General features: G+C 53.5%; 2 protein-coding genes across 4 annotated transcripts in view; both read left to right on the forward strand.

Annotated features, from left to right (window-relative positions):
• WHRN (whirlin) overlaps positions 1-15,390 on the forward strand; it is a 92,293-nt gene extending 76,903 nt beyond the window's left edge. Inside the window, exons 8-12 of the mRNA XM_057722391.1 lie at positions 9,748-9,819; positions 11,048-11,585; positions 13,488-13,669; positions 14,178-14,300; positions 14,529-15,390. Coding sequence (XP_057578374.1) covers positions 9,748-9,819; positions 11,048-11,585; positions 13,488-13,669; positions 14,178-14,300; positions 14,529-14,711 — 1,098 coding nt within the window. The 3' untranslated portion in view covers positions 14,712-15,390. The remainder of the gene's footprint in view (positions 1-9,747; positions 9,820-11,047; positions 11,586-13,487; positions 13,670-14,177; positions 14,301-14,528) is intronic.
• A 4,424-nt stretch (positions 15,391-19,814) lies between these two features.
• AKNA (AT-hook transcription factor) overlaps positions 19,815-22,151 on the forward strand; it is a 51,344-nt gene continuing 49,007 nt past the window's right edge. The window contains exon 1 of one of the 3 annotated variants that reach the window (XM_057724233.1): positions 19,815-19,847. The gene's annotated coding sequence lies outside the window, so the exon portion shown is untranslated. The remainder of the gene's footprint in view (positions 19,848-22,151) is intronic. The other 2 variants (XM_057724232.1, XM_057724231.1) reach the window with 2 other exon arrangements.

Consider the following 22,151-nt stretch of genomic DNA (forward strand, 5'->3'; position numbering starts at 1 on the left):
TATCTATCTACCATCTATCTATCTCCTCTCTCCCTCCTCTTCCTTCTGTTCTGTTACCATATATCAACTGAGTGATTGCCATGTGCTGTATCCAGTTCTAGGTGATGGGAACACAGTGGTGAACAACAAAGAAATCCTTTCCATTATGGAATTTAGGGTAGAGCAGGTGTGACAGGCTAAATGAGATAAATAACTGAAGTACCCAGTATGTTAAGTGGTGAAAAGTGCTAAAGAAGAAAATGAAACAGGAAAAGGAACTTGGGGAGGGGTTGGCATGGTCAGGAAGTGACACCCGAATGAGACCTGAAAGAGGTGAGGAAGATGGTCCTGCCCACAGCTGGGGAAGAGCATTTCTGGCAAAGGAAACAGCGAGTACAGAGGCCCTGAGGGTGGTGCCCAGAGTGTCAAAGTCCGGGAAGCCAGGAGGCTGGAGCAGTGAGGGGAAGGGCAGTGGCATATTATGTGCTGAGAACTTTGACTCTGTGTCTGAGTGAGATGGGAGCTGTTGGCAGGTTAGAGTAGGGGCTGATGTGGTCTTAGTTCATCAGGATGCTGCTGGTTGTTGAGAATAGATGAGGATGGCCAAGAACTAGTTTGTTCCCAGGAAGGGCCTGGGGAGGTCATGCAGCTTGAGCTGCTAAGAGACGTGATGATAGGCTCTGCAGGCGCCAGCCCACTGCCTTGTCAGCCCTGCCTTGGTGTCTCCTGGGGACACCCTCCCTCCACATCCATAGCAGGTCTCAGACTGGACACCCCATGCTGCCTGCATGTGGCACTGCAGGACAGAAACCTCCTCCTGGAAGCCCCTTTATGTAGGAATGCAGGGCACCAGGACCATCCTGGGAGTCAGGAGCCCACACCCTTCCTCCACTCCATCCCCACCAGGCAGTGTGCCCTCAGGAAAGCCCCTTGCTTATAGTCAGCCTCAGTCTCCCCATCTGTACGATGCAGGCAGACCCCCCAAGTCTCCTCCAACTCTGAGAGTCCTCTCATCAGGAGATTCTGGAAAAAATTCCAGAGGAGGCTTGGCAAGGAATGGCAGTCCTCTGTTCCCACCACTTATCTGTGTATTTGAACAAGGGCTGCATCATTCCTCCTGAGAGAGAGCTCAAAATAATATTAATTCATTTGCTGCTAATTTCCAGGCACTGGTCTGCAATACTACCATGTATTAGTGAGCTTTTACTGCAGGGATGCTGAGTAACAAGCATGCCCCACCATCTGGGTGGACAACAACCAAAAACATTTCTTGCTCATGGCCAAAATCCCATCCCTCATGGAGCACACGTGCTTTTCACATCTCCATTAAAATGCCTGCCACGTTGCTTTAACCTCTTCCTGAGTGTCTTCCCTAGTACACAGGGAGAGCTGGTGGGGTCAGGCAGGAACCTCATCTTTCTCCTGTCTATGTCCCCAGTGCCAGCCCGGGGCCTGGAGCAGAGTGGAGTTCAAGGAAATGTGAAGCAGAAACTGAAATGAAATCTCATTCCCTGGCCACTCAGGATCACCTTCTAACGTTCCAGCCTCCTGAACAGTTACCTCCCACATCATAGGAAAATGTCCTCTGCTCTGGCATTCAGACAGGCACAGTGGCAGGCAGCTGGCTCTCGTGACCCAGATGCCCCAGACGGATGCCCCAATTGGAGCCAGTTTCCATTTAGACAAAATTCCCTGGATCATGCTGCACGGTTATCAATCCCAGGTTAAACGTGGCTCATTCTGCAGCCGTTTTCCCTCAAACCAGACACAATCGATCAAAGGAAATCAGATGCAGCCTTCCCCCTTCAACAAATTGTGTTTATGCTCCATTTGTCTAATAGAGAGTCAGCCCTGGGAGTTTTCTGCTGCCTCCACACAATATCATTCCACTCCCATAATGATGTCCGCCAGGAGAGCTGCACAAAAGAGGAAAGGCTTGCCCGACATTTCTTGAATTCCTCATCTAGGGCGAGCAGACCTGTGGCAGAGGGGCTTAAGTGCACAAGCTCTGGAATCCCACACACCAGGGTTGGTTCTCCCAACTAGTAGCCATATCACCTTGGACAGGCGACTTAAGCTTTTGGAGCCTCAGTTTCTGCATCTGTACCCTGGGCTAATAAGACCAGCCATCTGTGGATTGTCGTGGAGACTAAGATCAGGGGTGGACTTACAGGTGTGGAGCATGTAGGAGCTGATTGTATGACACTCTAAAGGCTGGCAAAAGGCACTGCAGAGGATTGCAGAGGAAAAGGGGTTGAGAGGCCAAAGCCAGACTTGTACCCATGAACAGACGCCATTGAGGTCAGGGCGGTAGTGGAACTTGCCCTGGCCTTACTCACTTCCCTTTTCCTCCTGGATTTGAGAGGTTTTGCACTCCAGGCCTCTCATGTACCTGGAAAGGGGCTCCCCAGGCCTGCCAAAGGATGCTGGGGTTGGGGCCCCTGCCTGTAAAGGCCAATGCCCCCCTTCCCCTTCAGTAAGGTGAGAAGGAGGTGTGGGGTGTGGCTGTCAGATCAGCCTCCCCCGCATGGCCTCCGTGCCTTCTTCCTCATGCGGAGCCAAAAGAGGGCAGAGAAGCTCAGGCCTGTCTCAGACACCTCCAGCTGCAGAGACCCTGACTGTCAAGGCAGCTCTTTCCAGAAACAGGGAGCCAATGCTGAGGGGTACATATCCTACCTGCTGCATCTGCCTCTGGTCCAACCTGGGTGGGTTTAGGAGTCCTGTGCTGGGCAAAGCCTTCCCTAGCGGGGGAGCAGGAAAGAGCCCTTCCATCTACTCAGGCGTTCTTCTGCTCCTTCTTTATGCGGTATCAACTTAAAAAATATTCACAACCTAAGAGTTGAGAGTTTTATTCGGCAGGAACTTTTAGGACGTCAAGCCTGGAAGGCAGCATCTCAAGTAACCCTGAGAGAACCACTCTGAGGAGGCGAGGTAGGGAGCCAGCATATATAGGAGTTTTGCAACAAAGGGCAGGTAGTCTGAACATTGAAAGGTTACTGTTCATTAAAGAAAACTAGAACTCTCAAGTTAAGGAATTTAGCACGTTTCTTTGCATGGGAAGATGCAGGAGGCTGGGCTCACCGAAATCATTCCCTTGTTTTCTCATCCTGAGTTTCCTCAGGGTGTATGGTTGGGGGGTGGATGCAGTGTCTGATGATTTGATGAGCGCCTTATGTTTCTATTCTGAGTTCCCTCAGGGCTCACCCTCGGGGCAACTGTAATGTGATGGCTTGATGGTTGCAACATCCTTTGTTTACTGATGCGACAGGCAATATTTTTCATTCACACAGGTATGCTGTCTGTAGCCCGCCCCCAGGAAGCTGCCCAGCGCCCAGATGGGGGCATGGTGAGCTGGGGTTCGTCTTTTCCCTTGAGTAGATCATCCCATTCCCTTCTGAGAGGCCTCAGCAATGCCCCCTGCACCCCCATAACCATAGCTTCACCAGAGGCATTAGTGACCTTCAGGTTGACTGCAGCTTTGCCTCCGTCAGTGTCTGAAATAAGGGGCGTTCCTCCCAGCCAGTGTTTTGAGGGGCATCCTCCTGCCTGTGTGGGGACTGGAGGTGCTGGGAGCCATTTCCATCAAACAGAACCAAGTCCATGGAGGCCAGAGCCTGTTGGAACATGACCAGCCCCTGCTCCCCTCGGAGCCCGGGTTTTCCCAGCTATAACCTGGGAGAGCTGGACTAAACATTGATGTAGGGCTGGGGGGAGGGGCTTCACCTTTTCTGTGCCATGGTCCCTTCTGGCAGGCTGGCAAAGCCCTGGGACCTGTTCTCAGGGTAACAGTTTTACATGTTTAAAAATAAAACACATAGGATTGCAAAGGAAACAAATCAGATCATGAAATGCCTTTTAGAGATACGGAAACAAATGGTAAAACGTGTGCTCCTTTATCAGCGCGTCCAGTAACAAGGTCTGACGGCAGGTCAGCAACAGCTGTAATTGTCAGGCCGTGATGCGCATAAATGGGACTGTGCAGCATCTGCAATGTGATGTACAGAAGATCTGTGACAGCGTCACAGGCGCTGCTGATGCTGCTGGGCTGTGGTACCTCCGTTCGTAAAAGAAGGAGATGCTGCATTTCGGTTAGAGGTTAATGAAATAAAAGATGCAAGGTCTTCCCCCAGGCAGGTTCACCAGCCTCTGAATCCTTCCTGGAGCCCTGCTTTCCGATGCCTGTCCTAAGGGCTCTTCTGGCCCAGACCTGGAGATTCTGGGTCACCCTCTCTGTCCACTGAAGGACGTCCTTTTCCTAAGACCTTTGGGAGGGAGATGCAAGGAGGCAGAGGGAAGCGCGGCCCGCGCTGGGATAGGGCAGTGTGACACCCTCCTGGGAGGGCTTTGTGCGCTGGCGTCCCCGGGGCCTTTTCTGCTTCTGTGGTTTGGTGGCCAAACGGGTAGCAGGAGTGCACCAGCTGCTGAAAAGCCCAGCGCCGGTTCCCACAGCCTCAGCCTCTGCCGTGAGTGCAGGCTCCAGCCCAGCGTCGGGAGTCCCTTCCCTGCCTGTCCCCTCCTCTGCCCTCTCCTCTGCCCTTCCCTCCCGCTTCCAGACTTCCACCCCAGTCTCTGCCCAGAAAGCCTGGGACAGCGCGACCCTCTCCACCAGCACGGCCACCACCCCAGGGTCTGGCCCCTTGATCCTGGTGGACCCCCAGACCTGTCCCCTTCACTCTGGGCACCCCCTGCCCCCCAGGAACGCCAGGACTTTCTGGCTCTACTCCGGCCCTCCCACCACCCCTGGGGCGACAAGCTCCTCTTCCCCAGCTCTGGCGGGGCCACCACCTCTGGCTTTTCTCTCCTGTTCCCTTCCTCTTTCTCTCTTGACCCTCTTCTTCTTGGTCTTTTCTCCCCAGTCTTTCCCCTGGTATTCTTACCCCTCCCTCTCTAGTTTCTCGTTCCCACTCTGGAAGCCTTTGTGACGGGTGCCTCAGTTTTCCCAGAGACAGAACGGGGAGGGCGCTCCCCGCCTCAGGCCTCTGGTGCATTTTGGGGAGGAGGTGGGGGGAGCCTGCCGTCCAGACATCAGAGTAAAGAAGCGAGAAGAACAAAGAGCTGAAAACAGCACCTTTATGTAAGAGCCCTCCCACTGTAATGAGGGGTGGTGGCAGAGGAGCCAGGAACTGGGCTGGAGAGAGGGGAGGGGAGAGACGGGAGGGGCGGAGGCCTGGGGAGGGGAGGGCCTCATTTCCCTGAGGTGGCCCCCGGGCCACGCAAGGCCCTACAGGCCTCCATTTCCAGAACCATGCATCCATCTGGCAGAGGCCAGCACAGGTGACTGCCCCTCATGACTTCATTTCATTTTCACCCCTCAGTTCCCTCAAACCAGGCCCTGGGGTGTCTGAGCCCTGATAGGGCCAACTGAGATAAGGAGTTCTCTCTCTGAAAGGAAGGGGGTTTTCTGAACCGCCACAGATTTGAAGAGGAAGGAGATGGGGGAGCAACGGCAGTGGGTCCTGAGGGCATCCTGGCTCTTACGGGAAATAATCTGGTTAACAGACTCAGACCTTAAATAGGGTTCAACCTTCCTGCTCTGTCCTTGCTGTGTGGTCTTGGGCAGGTGGCCTTCCCTCTCTGAGCCTCAGTCACCTCCACTGTAGAATTGATGAAGGGTCCCATCTGGCAGGATTAATTGAGCCGCCAGGTGTAAACCCTTAGCTAGTCTCTGGCCTCATTGGGTGCGGGAGAAGGGACGCCCCAAGCAGTTGGGGCTGAGGAGAGGTGGGGAGGAGGCCAGGACTCCTGGGCCCGCTCCTGCATGAGCTCTGACCTTGATCCTCCTCTCGAAGCCTGTTCCAGGAGCGTTTCTGCTGACGCATCCCCGGGGTTCTTAGCCTGCTGTCTGCAGCTATTTCAGATGCACAAGGAACATGGCTCGGGGACTCGGGGCTCCTGAGCGTCTGGATTCGGCAGATGGAGTCTGGCAGGGCTGGGCTCCAACCCGTCTGCCGTTTGCTCCACTTCAGGCCTTGCTCCCAGGCCTGGATGTCTGTCCCCACTCCACCCTCACCCTCCCACCTTCCATCCCTGCCTACCTTCTTGGCTCCAGGTTGCCACTAATAGCAGGGAGTGACTGAGCCCAGGGGCCAGTGATGGCTGTGTTCTCTCTTGTTTCAGAGAGGGTCCCCCTGGGGCCCTTTGGTTCCTGCAGTATCAAGACTCTATCCAATTCTGGGGTCAGGATACAGTTGCATGGGCTTTGGGGTCACCCTGAGGTGGGTTAGAAACCTGATCTACTGTGGAATAGCCCTGTGGTCTTGGACAAGTCACTGCCCTCTCAGAGCTGAAGTATAAAAAGATGTGAGCCGGGACAATCAGAGTGCCTGCCTTACAGGGTCGTTGGGAGAATCAAATGAGATCATGTAAGTAAAACGCCACCAGGGGTCTGGCGTGCAGTAGGCCCTCCGCAGTTTGGAGTTCTCTGCTGTCCTCCTTTCTAAGAGGAAGTCAAGCCCTCCCTGTAGTGCCCGGCAAAGACATGCTTGTGTTGTCAGGCTCCGGATCCTTCCTTGCCCCCTCCCATGGGCCCTGTTACAACACTGGCCCCATCAGTGATCCCGAGCAAGGGTTTGTGGGCAGCTCCTGTGTGCCTGGCCCTCTGCTGGGTGGTGGGCACACGGTAACCTGCTCATCTTTTATCCCCATGAGCTTTCCTCATAAGTCAAGGCTGCCTGATAAAGTGCTTGTTGATTGACTAAATGAATGTTCAGAGCTCCTGCTGTGCCAGAACAGGACAGAATCCCATGTCTTTGGTTCAACTGTGGACTGTCATCTAAGCCCCCAGGGTGCCTGCAGGGTGAGTTTTGGGGGCAGGTGGCAGTGGCTACCTACATTTGAGGTGATGGAAGCCTCTCTTGTCTTTGCTGTAGACACCTCCCAGGTCTCTGACCCCCTCGGGGCCTCCTGCCGAGGCCAAAGCAGTGACTGCTGAGTCTTGGGACATTGTTGCCTGTAACTGCCTGGCCATTTACCTTCATCCTGGATGGTCTGTGTTGCCCAGCTGGACTGTTTCCCAGGAGCACTGGACTCATGACGGTTTTGGAGGAGGGGGTGTATGAGAGGACTACTGTGTCTTTCCACTGTAGTGCTGCTGGGAGCCAAGGTGCATTGTACAGCCATTTGGTTCCTGGAGCAGATTTGCAAGATTCCGGGCTTCTGATGTGACAGTCACCTCCTCTCATATATTGGCCGGGCTCTGCTCTGAGCATTTCTCAGGTGCTAATACACCAGCTCCATGAGAGATGGGCTGCTCTTTTCCCATTTTACAGATGAGGAAACAGGCACAGAGCAGTTCAGTGTGAGTGGCGGAGCTGGGTGTGATCTCAGAGAAGCCAGAACTGGTGCCACTGATCAGTGTGTGAGAGAGCAGCCGTCCCCTCCCCAAGGATCCCCCCATCCTTGCATCACCGAGGCTGTCAGGAGCATCTTCCTATGAAGCGGTGTGCAGGAGACCAGGTTGGAGAGAGCAGGAGAGGTCAGGGAGCTGAGGTTTGTACGTAAGCCTCAGCTTTACTGGTAAAACAAAACACTTGTCCTGGCCTGACATTGCCCCAGAGACATCATAGGACCAGATGAGGAGCCCTGGGTGAGGAAGGCTCAGGGCTGGGAGGGCAGAGCATCTTGTTGGTTGGTGGGTTCCTGTGGCTGATCATGTGCCCTGTGCCCACCGAGAATGTTCAAGGCTTCAGGAGGCTCATTCGAGATGGGGGTCAGTGGGAGTCAGGGGGGTCCTCCCATGCCCCCGCTGCCCTCACCCTCATTCAAGCCACCATTACTCCTCCCACGACCTACCGTAGCTGCCTTGCTCACTTCCCTGCCTGCTTGGGCCTCCCCGCCATGACAGCCAGTTATTGATTAATTCATTACCCTATTGATTCATTCATAGATTAATTAATATGCTTAGTAAATATTTATCAAGCAGCCACTGTCCTGAACACTGAGGATAGAGTAGGCACCAGGTAGTCACACGTCCTACCTCTGAGGAGTTATCCTCATGGGAAAACACCCAATAAGCAAATCAATAGTATCACATCGTGGTGATAAATCTTATACAGAAAAATGAAGTGGGTCAGGGGTTAGGCAGAGGTGGTGTGGGGGGTGGAGAGGCGTGCTGTTTGAAACAGGGCTGGTCAGGGAAGGCCTCACTGAGGTTTGAACTAAATGAAGTGACAGAGTGAGCCAGGAGTGTACTGCAGGCAGAGCAGTGAGTACAAAGGCCCTGAGGCAGGAACCGTCCCATGCTGTTGGAAGAGTAGCAGGAAAGGGCCCAGTCACTAAACACAAAGAATGCAGAGTTTGGAATTTCCTCCTTGTAAAATGGAAAGACGCTGGAGGGTTATGAGCCGGGGAGAGACATTATCTGACTTAGTTTCAAGATTACATCCTGGCGGCTGGGTGAAGAATAGTGATCAGTACAAAGGAGAAAAATAAAACAGGGCAGGGTTTTAGGAGGGGTTGTTAGAGTAGACCTTTTTGAGGAGGTGATATTTGAGTGAGGTCTTAAAGGAGGTGAGCAAACAGAGCACACCTTGTGGATAGTCCCAGGGAAGAATGTTCCAGACAGAGGGCACAGCCAGTGTAAAATGTAAAGGCCCTGACATGTCTGCCTTGCTCTAGCATGTCTGGAGAGGAAGTGAGCAAAGGGGATCTTCTTAGAAGGCAACCCTGACCACATCTCCATGGCGACCCACTGCCCTCAAGCAGCTCTTGACTCATGTGGAACCACCGAAGATTCTCAGGCATCCTCTATCATTCCTGCTTTATGCACACCCCTCCCTCTGAAACACCCATCATTCCTTCCTTTGCCCAGCTTTAAGCCATGCTCCCTCCTCCAGGAAGCCTTCCTGGATGACCCCTCCCAGCTGCATTATTTTCCTGTGTGTCCTCACACTGTGCTGTCTCCTCTTTGCTTATTTGTGTCGATCCCACTGTCTCTAAGCTACTGAAGGCAGGGGAGGTTTCTCACCCCCTCTGTGTCCCCAGGCTCTCGGTCTGGAGCACTGAGACTGCTCGGTATTGACTGCTGAACGTGAGACTTGAGCCGGGTGATGGTCGCAGAGGCTAGTTGTCATCCTGGGCCCTGTGAGGTGGAGAGAAGTGGCTCTGCTGAGCCCTCAGGAACCCTGTTTATAGAGGAGTGCTGCTCAGCCTCCCAGGGCTGGCTGGACACGCCTGAGGGTAGCTCAGTGTCACTTGAGGGAGCATTAGGCTTACAGTGAGTTAGGAAAGGAAAGAAGAAATGAGCATTTTTGCAAAATAAGCTCCATTGAAACAGTAACCCTCTCCCTGCTCCCCCGCCCCCACCCCCACCCCCCAGCACACCATTAAAACCATTAAAATTAAGAGAGACAGAGGAGAGACTTTCCCCATCCACCTCTCATTTGCATCTTGCCATTTTCACACCTCCCTGGGATTCTGTCAGGAGCAGTGGAGAGAGAACACTTGGGTTTTGGAGGTGGGGAGTGTGTTAAGTGTGGGCTGAGCTTCGGGAATTCCCAATCAAGGCCAGAGCCACCCCACAGCATCCCCATGTCGTTCAGGAGAGGCCTGGAAAGCCTCCAAGAAATTGGAGTCCTTGGAATTGATTTCAAAATGAAAATCGGCATTAATTTTAACGTGTAAAGTAAATTCCCACAGAGTGGGGCATGTCAGGAGAAACTTAAACCACACGAAGGTGTCTTAGGGCATGTAGATTTGGTGACCTAGAGAGCAAAATGGTTTTTCCCTATCAGTTTGTATTTGCTCACATGGCATTCTTCTCTATTCTAGAACACCCTGGACCTGGAGGAGACTGGGGAGGCCGTCCAGGGCAATATGAACACCCTCTCAGACGTTTCCCTGGTGAGACCCTCTCTGGCCCTTTCATTGTGTTTTGCCCTCCGGGGTCTGCCTGAGGCCCTGAGGTCCGTCTTCCTGGTGAGAGGACAGAGGGAGAGGCCAGAGGCCCTCAGCTGTGAGCCCTCAGCTAGTTCTGGGGATTTTAGGCAGGGCTGTCAGGCTGTTTGACTGTTTGCTGAGTTGATGTTACTTTTGATATGTTATCTGAACGTTATCATAGCAAGTACTGAAACATGAAGTGTGTGGTGAGAACTCCTCGAAGAGGCCCTGTGACTACGCTGGGAAAGGGAGTTAAACGTCACCTTATGCCCATGTGCTCCCAGCATCTGGGCGTGTCGCTTTGTGACCTGACCCACATAGCTCGTGAGTGGCTTGGGCTCTGGAGCCAGACTGCCTGGGTTCAAATCCTACCCTCTGCCACTGACTGTGTGACTTGGGGCAAGTTTCTTAACTTCTCTGTGCCTTGGTTTTCCCATCTGTAAAATGGGGGTAATAATAGCGTACTACCCCATATGTTTGCGGCAAGGGGTAAGTTAGTTAATCTAAGTAAAGCATTTGGAACCGCGTCCGCACGACCATCAGAGCTGTGGCAGCGTTGGATGACAGCATAGGGAGGGGGCGTAGAGGCCATAGGCTCGGCCACTCACCAGCTCCCTGCTGGGTCGCAGGCCCCTTGCTAATGTGTTACACACACTGCTCCTCTCCTCCCTGCGACCCTGGTGGGTAGGCGCAGTTTTCCGCATTGCTCAGCAGCGCACTCAGAGAGGTGCTATGCCTTGCCCAGGGCCACACAGCACCCCAGCCCACGTCTGTCCACCTTCTACTCATTGTCTCCCATCAGTCCTGTCACACCTCCTGTCTCCAGAAGCTATGATAATCCCCTAAAAAGAAAAGCCAAAGAAAGGCCTTTTCTGTTTTCCATCTCTGCATCCTGCCGCTAATTCAGCCGCACTCCCTGTGACAAGCCCTGGCTAATGCCAAGAACTTCAGTTCCCAAAGGTAATGATGCCATCCCCAGAGACTCCCGCCAGGATCCTGATGCTCGTCAGCTGCTGAGGTGCGGGGAGAAGTTTTCCACTCGGGTGTTGCATTATTCAGAGCAGTGTGGCCAAGAGCTGATAGCACAGGGACAGAATTCCAGCCGGGGCCTGTTGCACTGGGGCACTCGGTCTCCTCTCTAACAGGCGCCATGGGCTCCGACGCCTTCTACTCCTGTTGGGTCTTTTGGCAGGACGATGTCAAGTCCACCTTCAAGGGGCTGCCTAGCTACAAACCACCGCCTCCCCCACCACCTCTGACCCAAGGCCACGACCACCCGCTCATCCAGCCGAAGAAGCCAGGCAGAAAGGACCTCCAGCCTCCTTCCTCTGCGTCTTCCCACTCGGGCATCGTCTTCTCGGCTCCGCGGAAGAGCAGCCCGCCGGCGGGCACCGTCCCTGCCCCGGACGCCTCCTCAGCACAGGACTCTCCCTCTTCCCCCATCTATGCCTCTGTCTCTCCAGCCAAGCCCGGCTCCAAGGGGCCACTGGACGCCCATCTGGCGCTGGTCAACCAGCACCCCATCGGCCCCTTCCCACGCGTCCAGTCACCCCCGCACCTGAAAAGCCCCCCTGCAGAGGCCACACTGGCCGGGGGAGGTCTTCAGCCACCCTCCCCTTCCGGCCGCCCAGACCAGACAGGCGCAAACCAACACTTTGTCATGGTGGAAGTGCACCGCCCGGACAGTGAGCCGGACGTGAACGAAGTGAGGGCACTGCCCCAGACGCGCAGTGAGTACCACAGGGCCTGGCAGGCTGGGCTGGGGTGCCGCTGTGTCATCTTAGGGGTGCCCTGTCCCCCCGGAGCTGCCCATCAGCACAGCCAAGGTGGGACCAGGTGCTCACCCAGTGAGGGGACTTTGAGCCCAGGCCTCCCTCCTCAGGGTCAGAGGGGCCAGGGAACAGGGCCCTGAGCCTGCGTTGACGGCCTTTGAGGGCAGAGATGGAATGTGAGTCCCAGCTCTGCCATAACGGGCTGTGTGACTGTGGACAGGCTGCCATGCTTTCCCATCTGGGACTGGAGGTAACGGTGACAGTCCTGCCAGGTGGCTGTGAGGGTCGGGCTCCTCCTCCAGGGCCCGCAGACCTGGTCATCCTGCACTCACCTACCAGCCTCCCCAAGAAGACTGAGGCTGATCAGGGCAGAAGTGGCTTCTGTGATCTCTGTCCCGCAGGGCCAGGCATGGACAGGTGCTGGGGGACAGGTGGGTATTGAAATTGCAGTCTCTGGACCCCCTGGAGGTCTCCTGACTTGGGGCTGCAGGGTCAGAATGTGGGCTCGACCTTCCAGACACCAGGGAGGCTAGCCGAGGCTGTGGCCCCTGAGTTTTCAGAGGACATCCAGCTAGGCAGATGGCGGGAAGGGTAGAACCAGCTTTCCACTCCATAAGCCTGAGCCCTCTGCAGGCCCTGGATCCCCTCCCTCCTGTTAGTGAGTTGGATATGTTTTGTTGTATTCTGCTGCCATCTCGTGGCCAAGGTGATACGTGGGGCCACTGTGGCCAGGGAAGGTGGCCAGCCAGGTCAGAGGACATTTACTGAGCACCTGCTGTATGCAAGCAGTGGGCAGTCTAGGATGCAGAATGCGGGGTCCCTGCATTCAGTAGCTCACTGAGGGAAGGCACCTAAGGGAAGAGCAGGCAGGATGTGGTGAGAGAAACCCGAGCTATCGTAGATGGATCACTCTAGACCTGGCACTGAGCTGGACACACGTAATAATAAAGCTAACAGGTGTGCAGCACTGTCTGTGTGCCAGGAACACTGTTCTAGGGACCTTGCCTATCTTGGTAACTCACCTAATCCTCCCAATAGCTCCATGAGGCTGGTACTATTATTATGCCCATTTTACAGATGAAGAGACTGAGACACAGAAAGTAATTGTGGAGCCAGGAAGTCTAGCATAAGCCTGTCCTTTTGGCTGCTTCACCGCATACATCATGTCTGTTAGTCTTTATGGTAACTGCATGGCATAGGCATCATTGCTCCTGGGTCAGAACAAGAACATGGAGGCTCACTAAACCTGTGTGACTCCTCCAGGATTGCACAGCTGGTCAGAGGCGATTCAAACCCCACCTGCCAGAATCCAGAGTGTCTCAAACTCAGGGGCATTACGTACATAGTGAAGCAGCTTGGGTTTGACTGTTGAACCAGAGGACGTGTGCCCAGCACTCAGCTTAGGTCAGGTGGGGTCAACAGAGGCACAGACGAGTCATGGTCGACCTCCTTTGTTTCCTCAAGAAGCTTGGAATTTAATTTTTATGTGAAATCTCCTAATTTGAATGTGTTGGTCCATCATTAAAAGTTGACCACAATGTAAAGCAATTATATTCCAATTGAAAAAAAAAAAGTTGACCACACTGAGAGCTAAAAACAAAACAGAACAAAACCAAACCCATATCTGTGGGCTGAGTTTGCCTCCTGACCTCTTTTTTAACCATTATACCAGGGACCGTGAAGGCAGATGTCCTGGAAGTGGCAGCCTTGGGGCCAGGCCCAGTCGGAAGGGCAGGTCTCACTAGGTGGGAGGGTGGCAAGAAATCCCCCCGGCCTTCCAGCCTGCAGCTCAGCTCCTCCAGGAAGCCCTCACCGACCCCAGCTGTAAAGCATCCCTCTCCTCCTGTTCCCCACTCCCAGCAGCCTCCACACTCTCCCAGCTCTCGGACAGTGGGCAGACCCTGAGTGAGGACAGTGGTGTGGACGCTGGCGAGGCAGAGGCCAGCGCCCCAGGCCGAGGCAGACAGATGGCGTCCGCCAAGAGCAGGAGTAGCAAGGAGATGCCTCGGAACGAGAGGACCACCGATGGGGCCACCAAACCGGTGAGCAAGGAGGAGGGGGCGTGCAGAGGGTCAAGGGGAGGCCGGCCCCAGGGGAAGAACAGGAAGTTCCGACCAGGGTTCAGCTTGACAAGTGACCACAGAGGAGGTAGTGAGCCCCCATCACTGGAGGGATGTGGGTGTCCAGAAAGAGCACTGTGTTCAGTCTGAAGGCCCTCCCACTGACACAGACAAGCCAAGTGCTGAAGGTTGGTCTCAAGGATCTTTAAGCTCAGTTCTGACGTGATGTGGTGGCGAGGCAGTCAGACCCGGATGCAAGTCCTGGTGTCACCACCAGGCAGCCTTGGGCCAGCCGCTTAACCTCTGAGCCTCAGAGTAGAGAGCTGAGAATACCGAGGGCTGTGCGGCGTGCTAGTGCACTGCAGGCTCCCGACACGGGGCTGGAGGCTGCGTCCTGCGGACCCAGAGGCCTGTCGTGGCCGGTCCAGCCCCCAAGCCAGGTCCATCCACTGAGAAGACTTGTAACAGGTTTTCTTCCTCACACCTGCAGCCCGGACTCCTGGAGCCCACGTCCACCCTGGTCCGCGTAAAGAAAAGTGCAGCCACCCTGGGCATCGCCATCGAAGGTGGCGCCAACACCCGGCAGCCCCTGCCTAGGATCGTCACGATTCAGGTACGTCCCCAGGGACCTGCTTGACCATCTCTCCCTACCCCTGCAGGTCCCTCTCCCAGCATCCCCAGGGGTTTGCCCACGCCTAGAGGTGACCCAGCACCCAAAGGCAGACCCAGGTTGTGGCTGCCTGGTTGGCAGTGGCGGGCCTGACCCAGTGGGTGGTCAGGGCCAGGCTGGCCTAGCCTTCAGGCGCCCCAAGTGCCTGTGCCCTGTATCTCACTCCTGCAGCGAGGCGGCTCAGCCCACAACTGTGGGCAGCTCAAGGTGGGCCACGTGATCCTGGAAGTGAACGGGGTGACGCTTCGGGGCAAGGAGCATCGGGAGGCCGCGCGCATCATTGCAGAGGCCTTTAAGACCAAGGAGCATGACTACATCGACTTTCTGGTCACCGAGTTCAATGTGATGCTCTAGGGGCCGAGGCCCGAGGGCCTCCCGCTGCTGCCCAGATCCTGGCCCTGGTCCCTCCTCCCTCCTGGCACTAACGAGCTCCTGGAGGGGCCAGGGCTGCGTGGCCAGGGTAGCAGGAAGACATCCCCCCACTCCTTCCTGGCCCACTGGACCAGAACTGGGAGAAAAGAGCTGGGCAAGGCAAACAGAAGGTCAGATCAGGGTCTGGTGCAATGCCCAGTACACAGTAGGTGCTCAGTATAAGCATGAAACCTCAGGAAGGGGAGAAAGGAAAGGGAAGGGTGGAGCGCCTCTGTCTTCACCTGAGGCCTCCCAGAGCCTGTAACTCTGGGTTGGGTGGGGGGCTGTGCTGCTCCCCGGTCAGCTAGGACCTGGACCATCCCCAGATGCCCAAGCTTCTGTCTGGAGTGCAGTCACATGAGAATCCGTGGACGTGGCCCTCAGTCGGGGGGCATCTTGCAGGACCTTCAGTGCCACAAATAAGCATTGAGCGCCCCCCGTTCACACCCCTGCTCCTCCTAGCTCCTCATCCCCCATGGTATTTATTATTTATTTCCATCCCACACCCCTGGGGACCCCAAGGCCCCAGCTTCCCACCACACCCCAGCCTATCCCAGAGGCCTTGCAGGGGACCAGCGATGTCAGTGTATTTATATACAGAGCTTCTGACTTTAATTTTTCAATAAAGAGATCTGAACAACGTTAGGATCCAGTGTGCTATGTATCTGCTTGTGTGGCTGGGGTCTTGATTGCTTGACGTGGAAAGAGGGGTGGGTAGGACAGATAGAAGCACCCAGAACATTACATCTTCCCTGGCCCCCCACAGCTCAATCTGGGTCACACAGCAGGTGTGCAGGGGCACTTGAGCCACACCCACATCTTGGAACACCTTCCTTGAAGGTTATTTACAGATAATATTTTTAGGTCAAAATGCACAGGTATATATAGTTGTTAAACTATAATGCTGTACCCCTGAAACTTACATAATAACTTTTGAAATGCACAGACGTCATGAGGCAGAATGCACAATGTGCATGAATGTTTTACCACACAGAGAGGTGGCCTATCTTAGGGCGGGTCCCAGAAACTGACTCTGAGATGAGGAGGTGTGCAGGTGATTCATTAAGGAAGTGTAGGGGAGAGGCCAGAATCATGTGTGAAGGTGAGGAAGCCACACAGGATGTGATTTCAGGCAACGGCCTGGGAGGACAGTAGCAGCCTGATCCCACGGGGGACACTGGAGTTTAAGCTCTGCCTAGAGTTGTCCCCGCTCAGGACCAGGGGACCGGGCTTTCAAGTTGTCAGTGTTTGGGCAAGGTCTGGGGGAGAGGGGAGAGGCAGTGAATTCCTAATGACTTCCCACCCTTTATCTGTGCAGACCAAGCTGGTCCAGGAGCCAAGAACAGTGGGTATTAGAAGCCAAAACCCATGGAGGGAGCAGGGAGGGGAGGGGGGCAAAAAATGGTCTGCTACACAGCCCCCCTGCCAGCCCCAGTGCCCATTTCCTTCATCCCCAGGCTTTCTCTGGGGCAAGAAGAGTTTGAGAAGTCCTGCTTTGTCCAGCCCTGTGTCCAGGCTCTGCTAGAAGTGGATTGGGGGCAGCTGATTCCACAGACTTGCACCAGATCTTGCTCCTGTCCCCTCCCCAGCTTAAGGAGACCACCTGAGGCCAGAGCCCTGGATTCCACTTGACCTCTGAAGCAGCCCGTATCCCCCAAAGCCCCAGACCCTCCCATGGGTCTCTGTATGCCCCTCTCCAATCCTAGTACCTCTGCAGGGAATGTCACCTGGCTGCACGAGGGCTTTGTCAGACCTCAGATCTCCTGGCATCAGACTCCAAATCCCGTGTGGTCATGGGCAGGTGATTTCACCTTTCTGAACCCACGTTCCCAATCTAGAAAATGGGTGTGGTAGGGTGAGGACTGGCTCCCAAAGATACCCAGATCCCTGTTACTGTGTTCCCTTATATGGCAAAGGGACATGTGATTAAGGCATTTAGATGGGAGGTTATCCTGAATTATCTGGGTGGGCCCGATGTAATCACAAGGCTCCTCATAAGAGGGAGGCAGAGGGAGGTTTGACTCAGCAGAGGAAAAGGTGTTGCGATGATGGAAGCAGAGGTTGGAGTGATGCAGTTCGAAAACAGAGGCAGGGACCATGAGCCCTGGCCTACAGGTGGCCATTCAGAAGCTGAAAAAGGCAAGGAAATGGATTCTGCCTGAGAGCCTGCAGGCGGAACCTGCCCTGCCAACACCTGGAGTTTAGAGAAGTGAAACTGATTTGGGACTTCTGAACTCTTTGTAAGAACAAATTAGTGAAATAAACAAAGAACAAATTAGGGGGCTTCCTAGGTGGCACAGTGGTTAAGAATTCGCCTGCCAATGCAGGGGACACGGGTTCGATCCCTGCTCCAGGAAGATCCCACATGTCGTGCAGCAACAGAGACCCAACACAGCCAACAAATAAATAAGTAAATAAATTAAAAAAAAAAAAAAGACCAAATGAGTGTTGTTTTAAACCATGAACTGATGGTAATTTGTTACAGCAGCCACAGGAAATAAATACAATGGGGATACTGCTACTTGCTTCTGATGCAGGCTGGGATGCTGTGTGTGGGCTCAGAGTACCAGGCTCGGAGTCAGCCCGAGGGAGACCATTGCAGTCAGAATGATGGTAAACGAAGGAGCCCTCTGACCCTATAAACACCACATCTTTTCCAGGTCCAAGTCCTTGCTCATCTGTTCTGAATCGAGAGGTTTTCGTCTATTACTGACTTGCCATTTGAATTTCAGGCCACTTACTGGCCTGCTCTATGAACTCTAGAACAGGTGGTGACTTCCCGTGTCTTGAACAAGCCATCTCCCCACTCAGTCCAGCTGCAGGGGTGAGGGAGCTCCCCGCAGCTGCTGCACACGGTCCCAAGTTTGTCCTCTGAAAAAAGGACAAGAATGAGTTTCTGGAACTGTTGGTTCTGAAATCCCTGGGTCTGACTCCAGGGCTGTAGGCCACTGCGTGTGAGGGTTCCCCTCCCAGTGGAATTTTAAGCTTAAAAAATTCCTTTGCAAGTGGGCTTAGAAATGCCAAGTTACTTGCCCAGAGTTGCATTGCTCGTGATTGGTAGAGGACAAATTTGGACCCACGGCTGCCTGAAGTTCACAATGTGAAGTGGCAAGATAAGCATGTGTCTGTTGCCTTTGAAGGGACCCCAAACAATGGGCTAAGGCGGTTTGGATATTGGGAGAGGGAAGGGCCAGAGGTCCATCTGGCCACATATACCTGTGGCCCTAACATCTTTACTCATAACACCAGAGCTGGGGGCCAGGGGGAAGGTACAGCTAGACAGTTTCAGGGTCTGCTGCTAGATGAAGCAGAAGGCAGGAAGACGGCAAGTTTTTGGTTTGAGCCGGGACCTGCCCAAGCAAGTGCCAAGTTGGCCTTCAAATCACCTGGAGCCCTCCCTACTTGGGAGAAAGCAGGGTGAGGGGTGGAGTAGACCACTGTGAGGGTCACAAGGACCGAGAACAAGGCACACCTCAGAGAGTCCACATCTCGGAGTCTGACATTTGGACTTAAATTCTACCTCCACCACTTCCTGGCTGTGTGATCTTGGGCAAGTCACTTAACATCTCTGAGCCTCAGTTTTCTCATCTTTTTATTTTTTATCACCTTATTTATTTATTTATACTCTTTTTTTAAAAAAATTGAAGTATAGTTGATTTACAATGTTGTGTTAGTTTCAGGTGTACAGCAAAGTGCTTCAGTTATTTAAATATATACACATATATATTCTTTTGCAGATTCTTTTCTATTATAGGTTATTACAAGATATTGAATATAGTTCCCTGTGCTCTACAGAAGGTCTTGTTGTTTATTTTATATATAGTAGTGTGTATCTATGAATCCAAAACTCCTAATTTATCTCTCCCCTCCTTTCCCCTTTGGTAACCTGTTTGTTTTCAATGTCTGTGAGCCTATTTCTATTTTTTAAATAAATTCATTTGTATCATTTTTTAAGATCCCACATATAATTGATATCATAATTTTTATCTTCAAATTGGGAGTATAATACTAACTTGTGAGTTATTATAAAGAGTAGCTAAAATGTTTGCCCCAGCACAGAGTAAGCCTTTAGTGAATAGAAGCAGCTACTATGATTACCATTAGATATGTAGGCAGGCACCAGCCACCTGGGGAACTGGGAAGAGCTTTCCACCAAGAGGAAAGAGAACTGGGCTGCAACACGGCTGGATGCCAGACCTTGGGCAAGTCTCTTCCTGTGTCTGGGCCTATTACACCCCTGCCCCTCTGTGAAAGAGGATTGGTCCAAGAGTCCTTTAAATTGGTGTCACTGATTTATTTCTTATAGGCCTGGTGCTATGCTTATTTACTCCCCTCAGCAATCCTGTGAGGTGAAAGTTAAGAATCACATTTACCTGAAGTTCAGTGGCAGCCAGCGGCAGAACTGGGGCGAGAGCCTAGGCCAGTTTGACACCTTACACTGTCACCCTCCACGGCGCGCTTTCAGTGAACAATGGATTATTTCTGTCCTGTTCTCACTGCAGGACCTTGGGCAAGTTCTCATCTCTCTCCAGGCCTGCGTTTGCCCTCTTGTCTAATGACGGTTTTGAGTAGAATACGGTTGGGGGCTAGTGATAATACCTACTTACCTTTCAGAAAGGACCGAGCATAGTAAAGAGTTTACAACAGTGCCTGACACAGTGCTCAAGAAAAGTTTATTACTACTACTGCTATGAAGCAGTCGTTTCGGCTATCAAAGTTTATGGTTCTTCCTCATTGTGGCTCTGTGAGACCGTGCCCAAACGTCTTAACTCCAGGCCTCAGTCTCCCATCTGCCGCTGGGCGGGTTCCAAGAAGGACACGCAATCTCTCAGATTTGAGATTTTTCAGTCCTGGAGCCTGGAGCTACGTCCGAACCCCTGGGGGCGGGACGTAGGCTGCCGCCTCTCTGCGATTGGGGGAGCTTCCAGAGGCCCCGCCTCCCAGGGCCGCGCCCGGTCCGTCACAGGCCGGCCTCTGGGATTATGCAAAATATCGCCGCCCCGCCCCGCGCCCGGATTGGAGGCCTTTGTTTGCCGCTCAAGTCCAGGAAACCACCCGCGCGCCCGCAGAGTCCAGCAGGTGAGACGCGGGGAGGGGCTCGCGGTGGGTCTGGGGCAGGTCCTGGCCCCTCGCTGGGTCTCAGTTTCTCCGTCGGGGGAATGGGGAGGGACAATGGACAGCATGGGTGGGCTCCGATCCACAGGGACCGCGCAGCTTTCGGCCTCTCGCACGTGGAAACCTCTCCGCACTGGAAGGAGAAGGATCGCCGCTCCGGGAATGGGAGGGAGCCCTGGACGGGCCATCAGGGTCCGAGTCCAAACCACGCCGGCCTTGGGGTTGCGCAGTCTCCACCCTCTGGCCTCAGCTTCCACCTCCGCGCAATGGGGGCGTTGGCTTTTTTACTCTCTCTCCAACTGGGGCTGGTCACTGGGAGGAGAGGGGTCCCCAGGGAATCCGGGGGTGGTCCTTGGCGGGGCCTCGGGCTGTGTTTGGGTTGGAGGTGTGGCCCTGGTAGCTGTGGTTACCGGGTAGGTGGGACTTCTCTGTCCTGGGATTTGTGTGGTATTCGCTCACCCGGCAACAACCTGCGCAGCCCGGCAACTCGGAGCCACGCGCCCTCCCCAGACTCCTAACGCAAGTTTCTTTTCCTCTTTTTGGCAGGGATAGGGAGGTAGAGCAAGGGCCAGCATGAGGGTGGGCAGATCAGACAGTGGTAGGAACTGGAACGGACTGCAGGAATAAGACCAGCCTCTCTTGGTACTAAGATGGGTAGACTGAGGCGCAAAGAGGGGCTGAGACTTGCCCAAGGGCGCGCAGCGGCGCGGGCGCGGAGCTGGCGTCTCCCCTGTGTGGTGGGTCTGGCACAGGCAGAGCCAGAGCCTTCTTGCTGCGCGACCTTGGACAAGACTCCCTGTTCCTTTCCCTGGCTTTTGTTGAAAGAAATGACAGGTTGGAGTGGACCGTTACCTACGTTTGGAAAGCTTCAGCTTCTAAGTAAGAAAGTTGGAAAGGAAAATTGGTGATAACAAACCTGGGCTATTTTGGAGCTGAGAAGAGAAGCTGAGATAGGCTGCAGTGAAAAGAGACATTGTTTCTGCCTTCTAGAACAGAAGGAGAAGAAATGACTGAAACTGAAGCATGAAGGACTGAGGTTAGATACATACAGGGACTTCCAAAGAGACATTTCCAGGCAGCTCCTTTGGAGTTGGTGGGTTTTATTTTTTGGCTGTTGGTTTTGTTTTGTCAAGAAACAGTATTTCTTCCTATCCATTTGAAGGGGCATTAAGTCTGGCTTACTTACCAATAGGGGGCAGACCCCATGGTCTTTGGAGGATTATTTGGGTTTATTCCCAGGGGTGGTCCCGGTTCTTCAGAAAGAGGGAGAAGATGCCCATGTGAGGCCTTTAGGCAAAGACCCAAAGTCCAGCGGTTTGCATTTGAAACATGTGATTTGGGTTGTTTCTTGCAAGGGGGTTTCATCAGCTCCCATCAGCCTGCAGAGTCCACCAGAAGTGCCAGGGTTTCCAGAGAGACTGGGAATGGTCCTGGCATTGTGGCTGTCATGCTGAGAAGGTATTTTGGAAACTGGTGCACACCAAGGACATTTCAACTTACCCCCATGAAGTAGGGAAGAAAGAGTATTTTTTAAGCATCCAGCTGAGTCACCAGCTGAATTCCAGGTCTTTTTATGTTTCCTTAGTCCGGGGGGTGGGACAGATCTGGAGACTGGGAGTTAGAAGACCTTGGATCGAATCCTCAACCTGGCTTCAGTCCTGAGTGCCTCAGTTTCGCCCTCTGTAAAATGGCAATAAGGCTCAAGTGAGGTGACATCATAGAAAGCTTTGTTTAGGCTACATTCTAAGTGTGGAGGTGAGGAAACTGAGGCCCACGGAAAGGAAGGCCTAACAACAATAATACCGTTGATAATAATAGCTAATGGTTATGGGATGCTATATTCCAGCCACTAGGCCAAGGGTTTTACTGCATCAAGTGAGGTCTGGGAGGGCAGGAGCTCTTGTCCATCTTGTCCCCAGTCACCCTCCCCATGCCTAGTACAGAGCCCTACACATAGCAGGTACTCAGTACATTATTGTTGATCACCTAGTGTTCGCATCATTGTCATAAGATGGGTTCTATTATTTTACAAATAAGAAGCTTGAGATTCAGACAGGTTAAGTAATTCACCTGAGGTCACACAGCTCTTCACTGAGGTTAGGCAGTTGTTACTTTGGGATATTGCAAGTGTGTCTCATTTGGTGAGAGCTGAGTGTGTGCATCTCTTCCCAGGGCTGTGTTCCGTGATATTGTGTTGGTAGCTTGAAATTGACCATAATAAGGGGTATTTATATTATGGAAATTAGTAAATGCCACAATTCAGAGCTC

Source organism: Hippopotamus amphibius, chromosome 2, assembly GCF_030028045.1.
Source record: "Hippopotamus amphibius kiboko isolate mHipAmp2 chromosome 2, mHipAmp2.hap2, whole genome shotgun sequence".
In the NCBI taxonomy this organism is placed as follows: Eukaryota; Metazoa; Chordata; class Mammalia; order Artiodactyla; family Hippopotamidae; genus Hippopotamus; species Hippopotamus amphibius.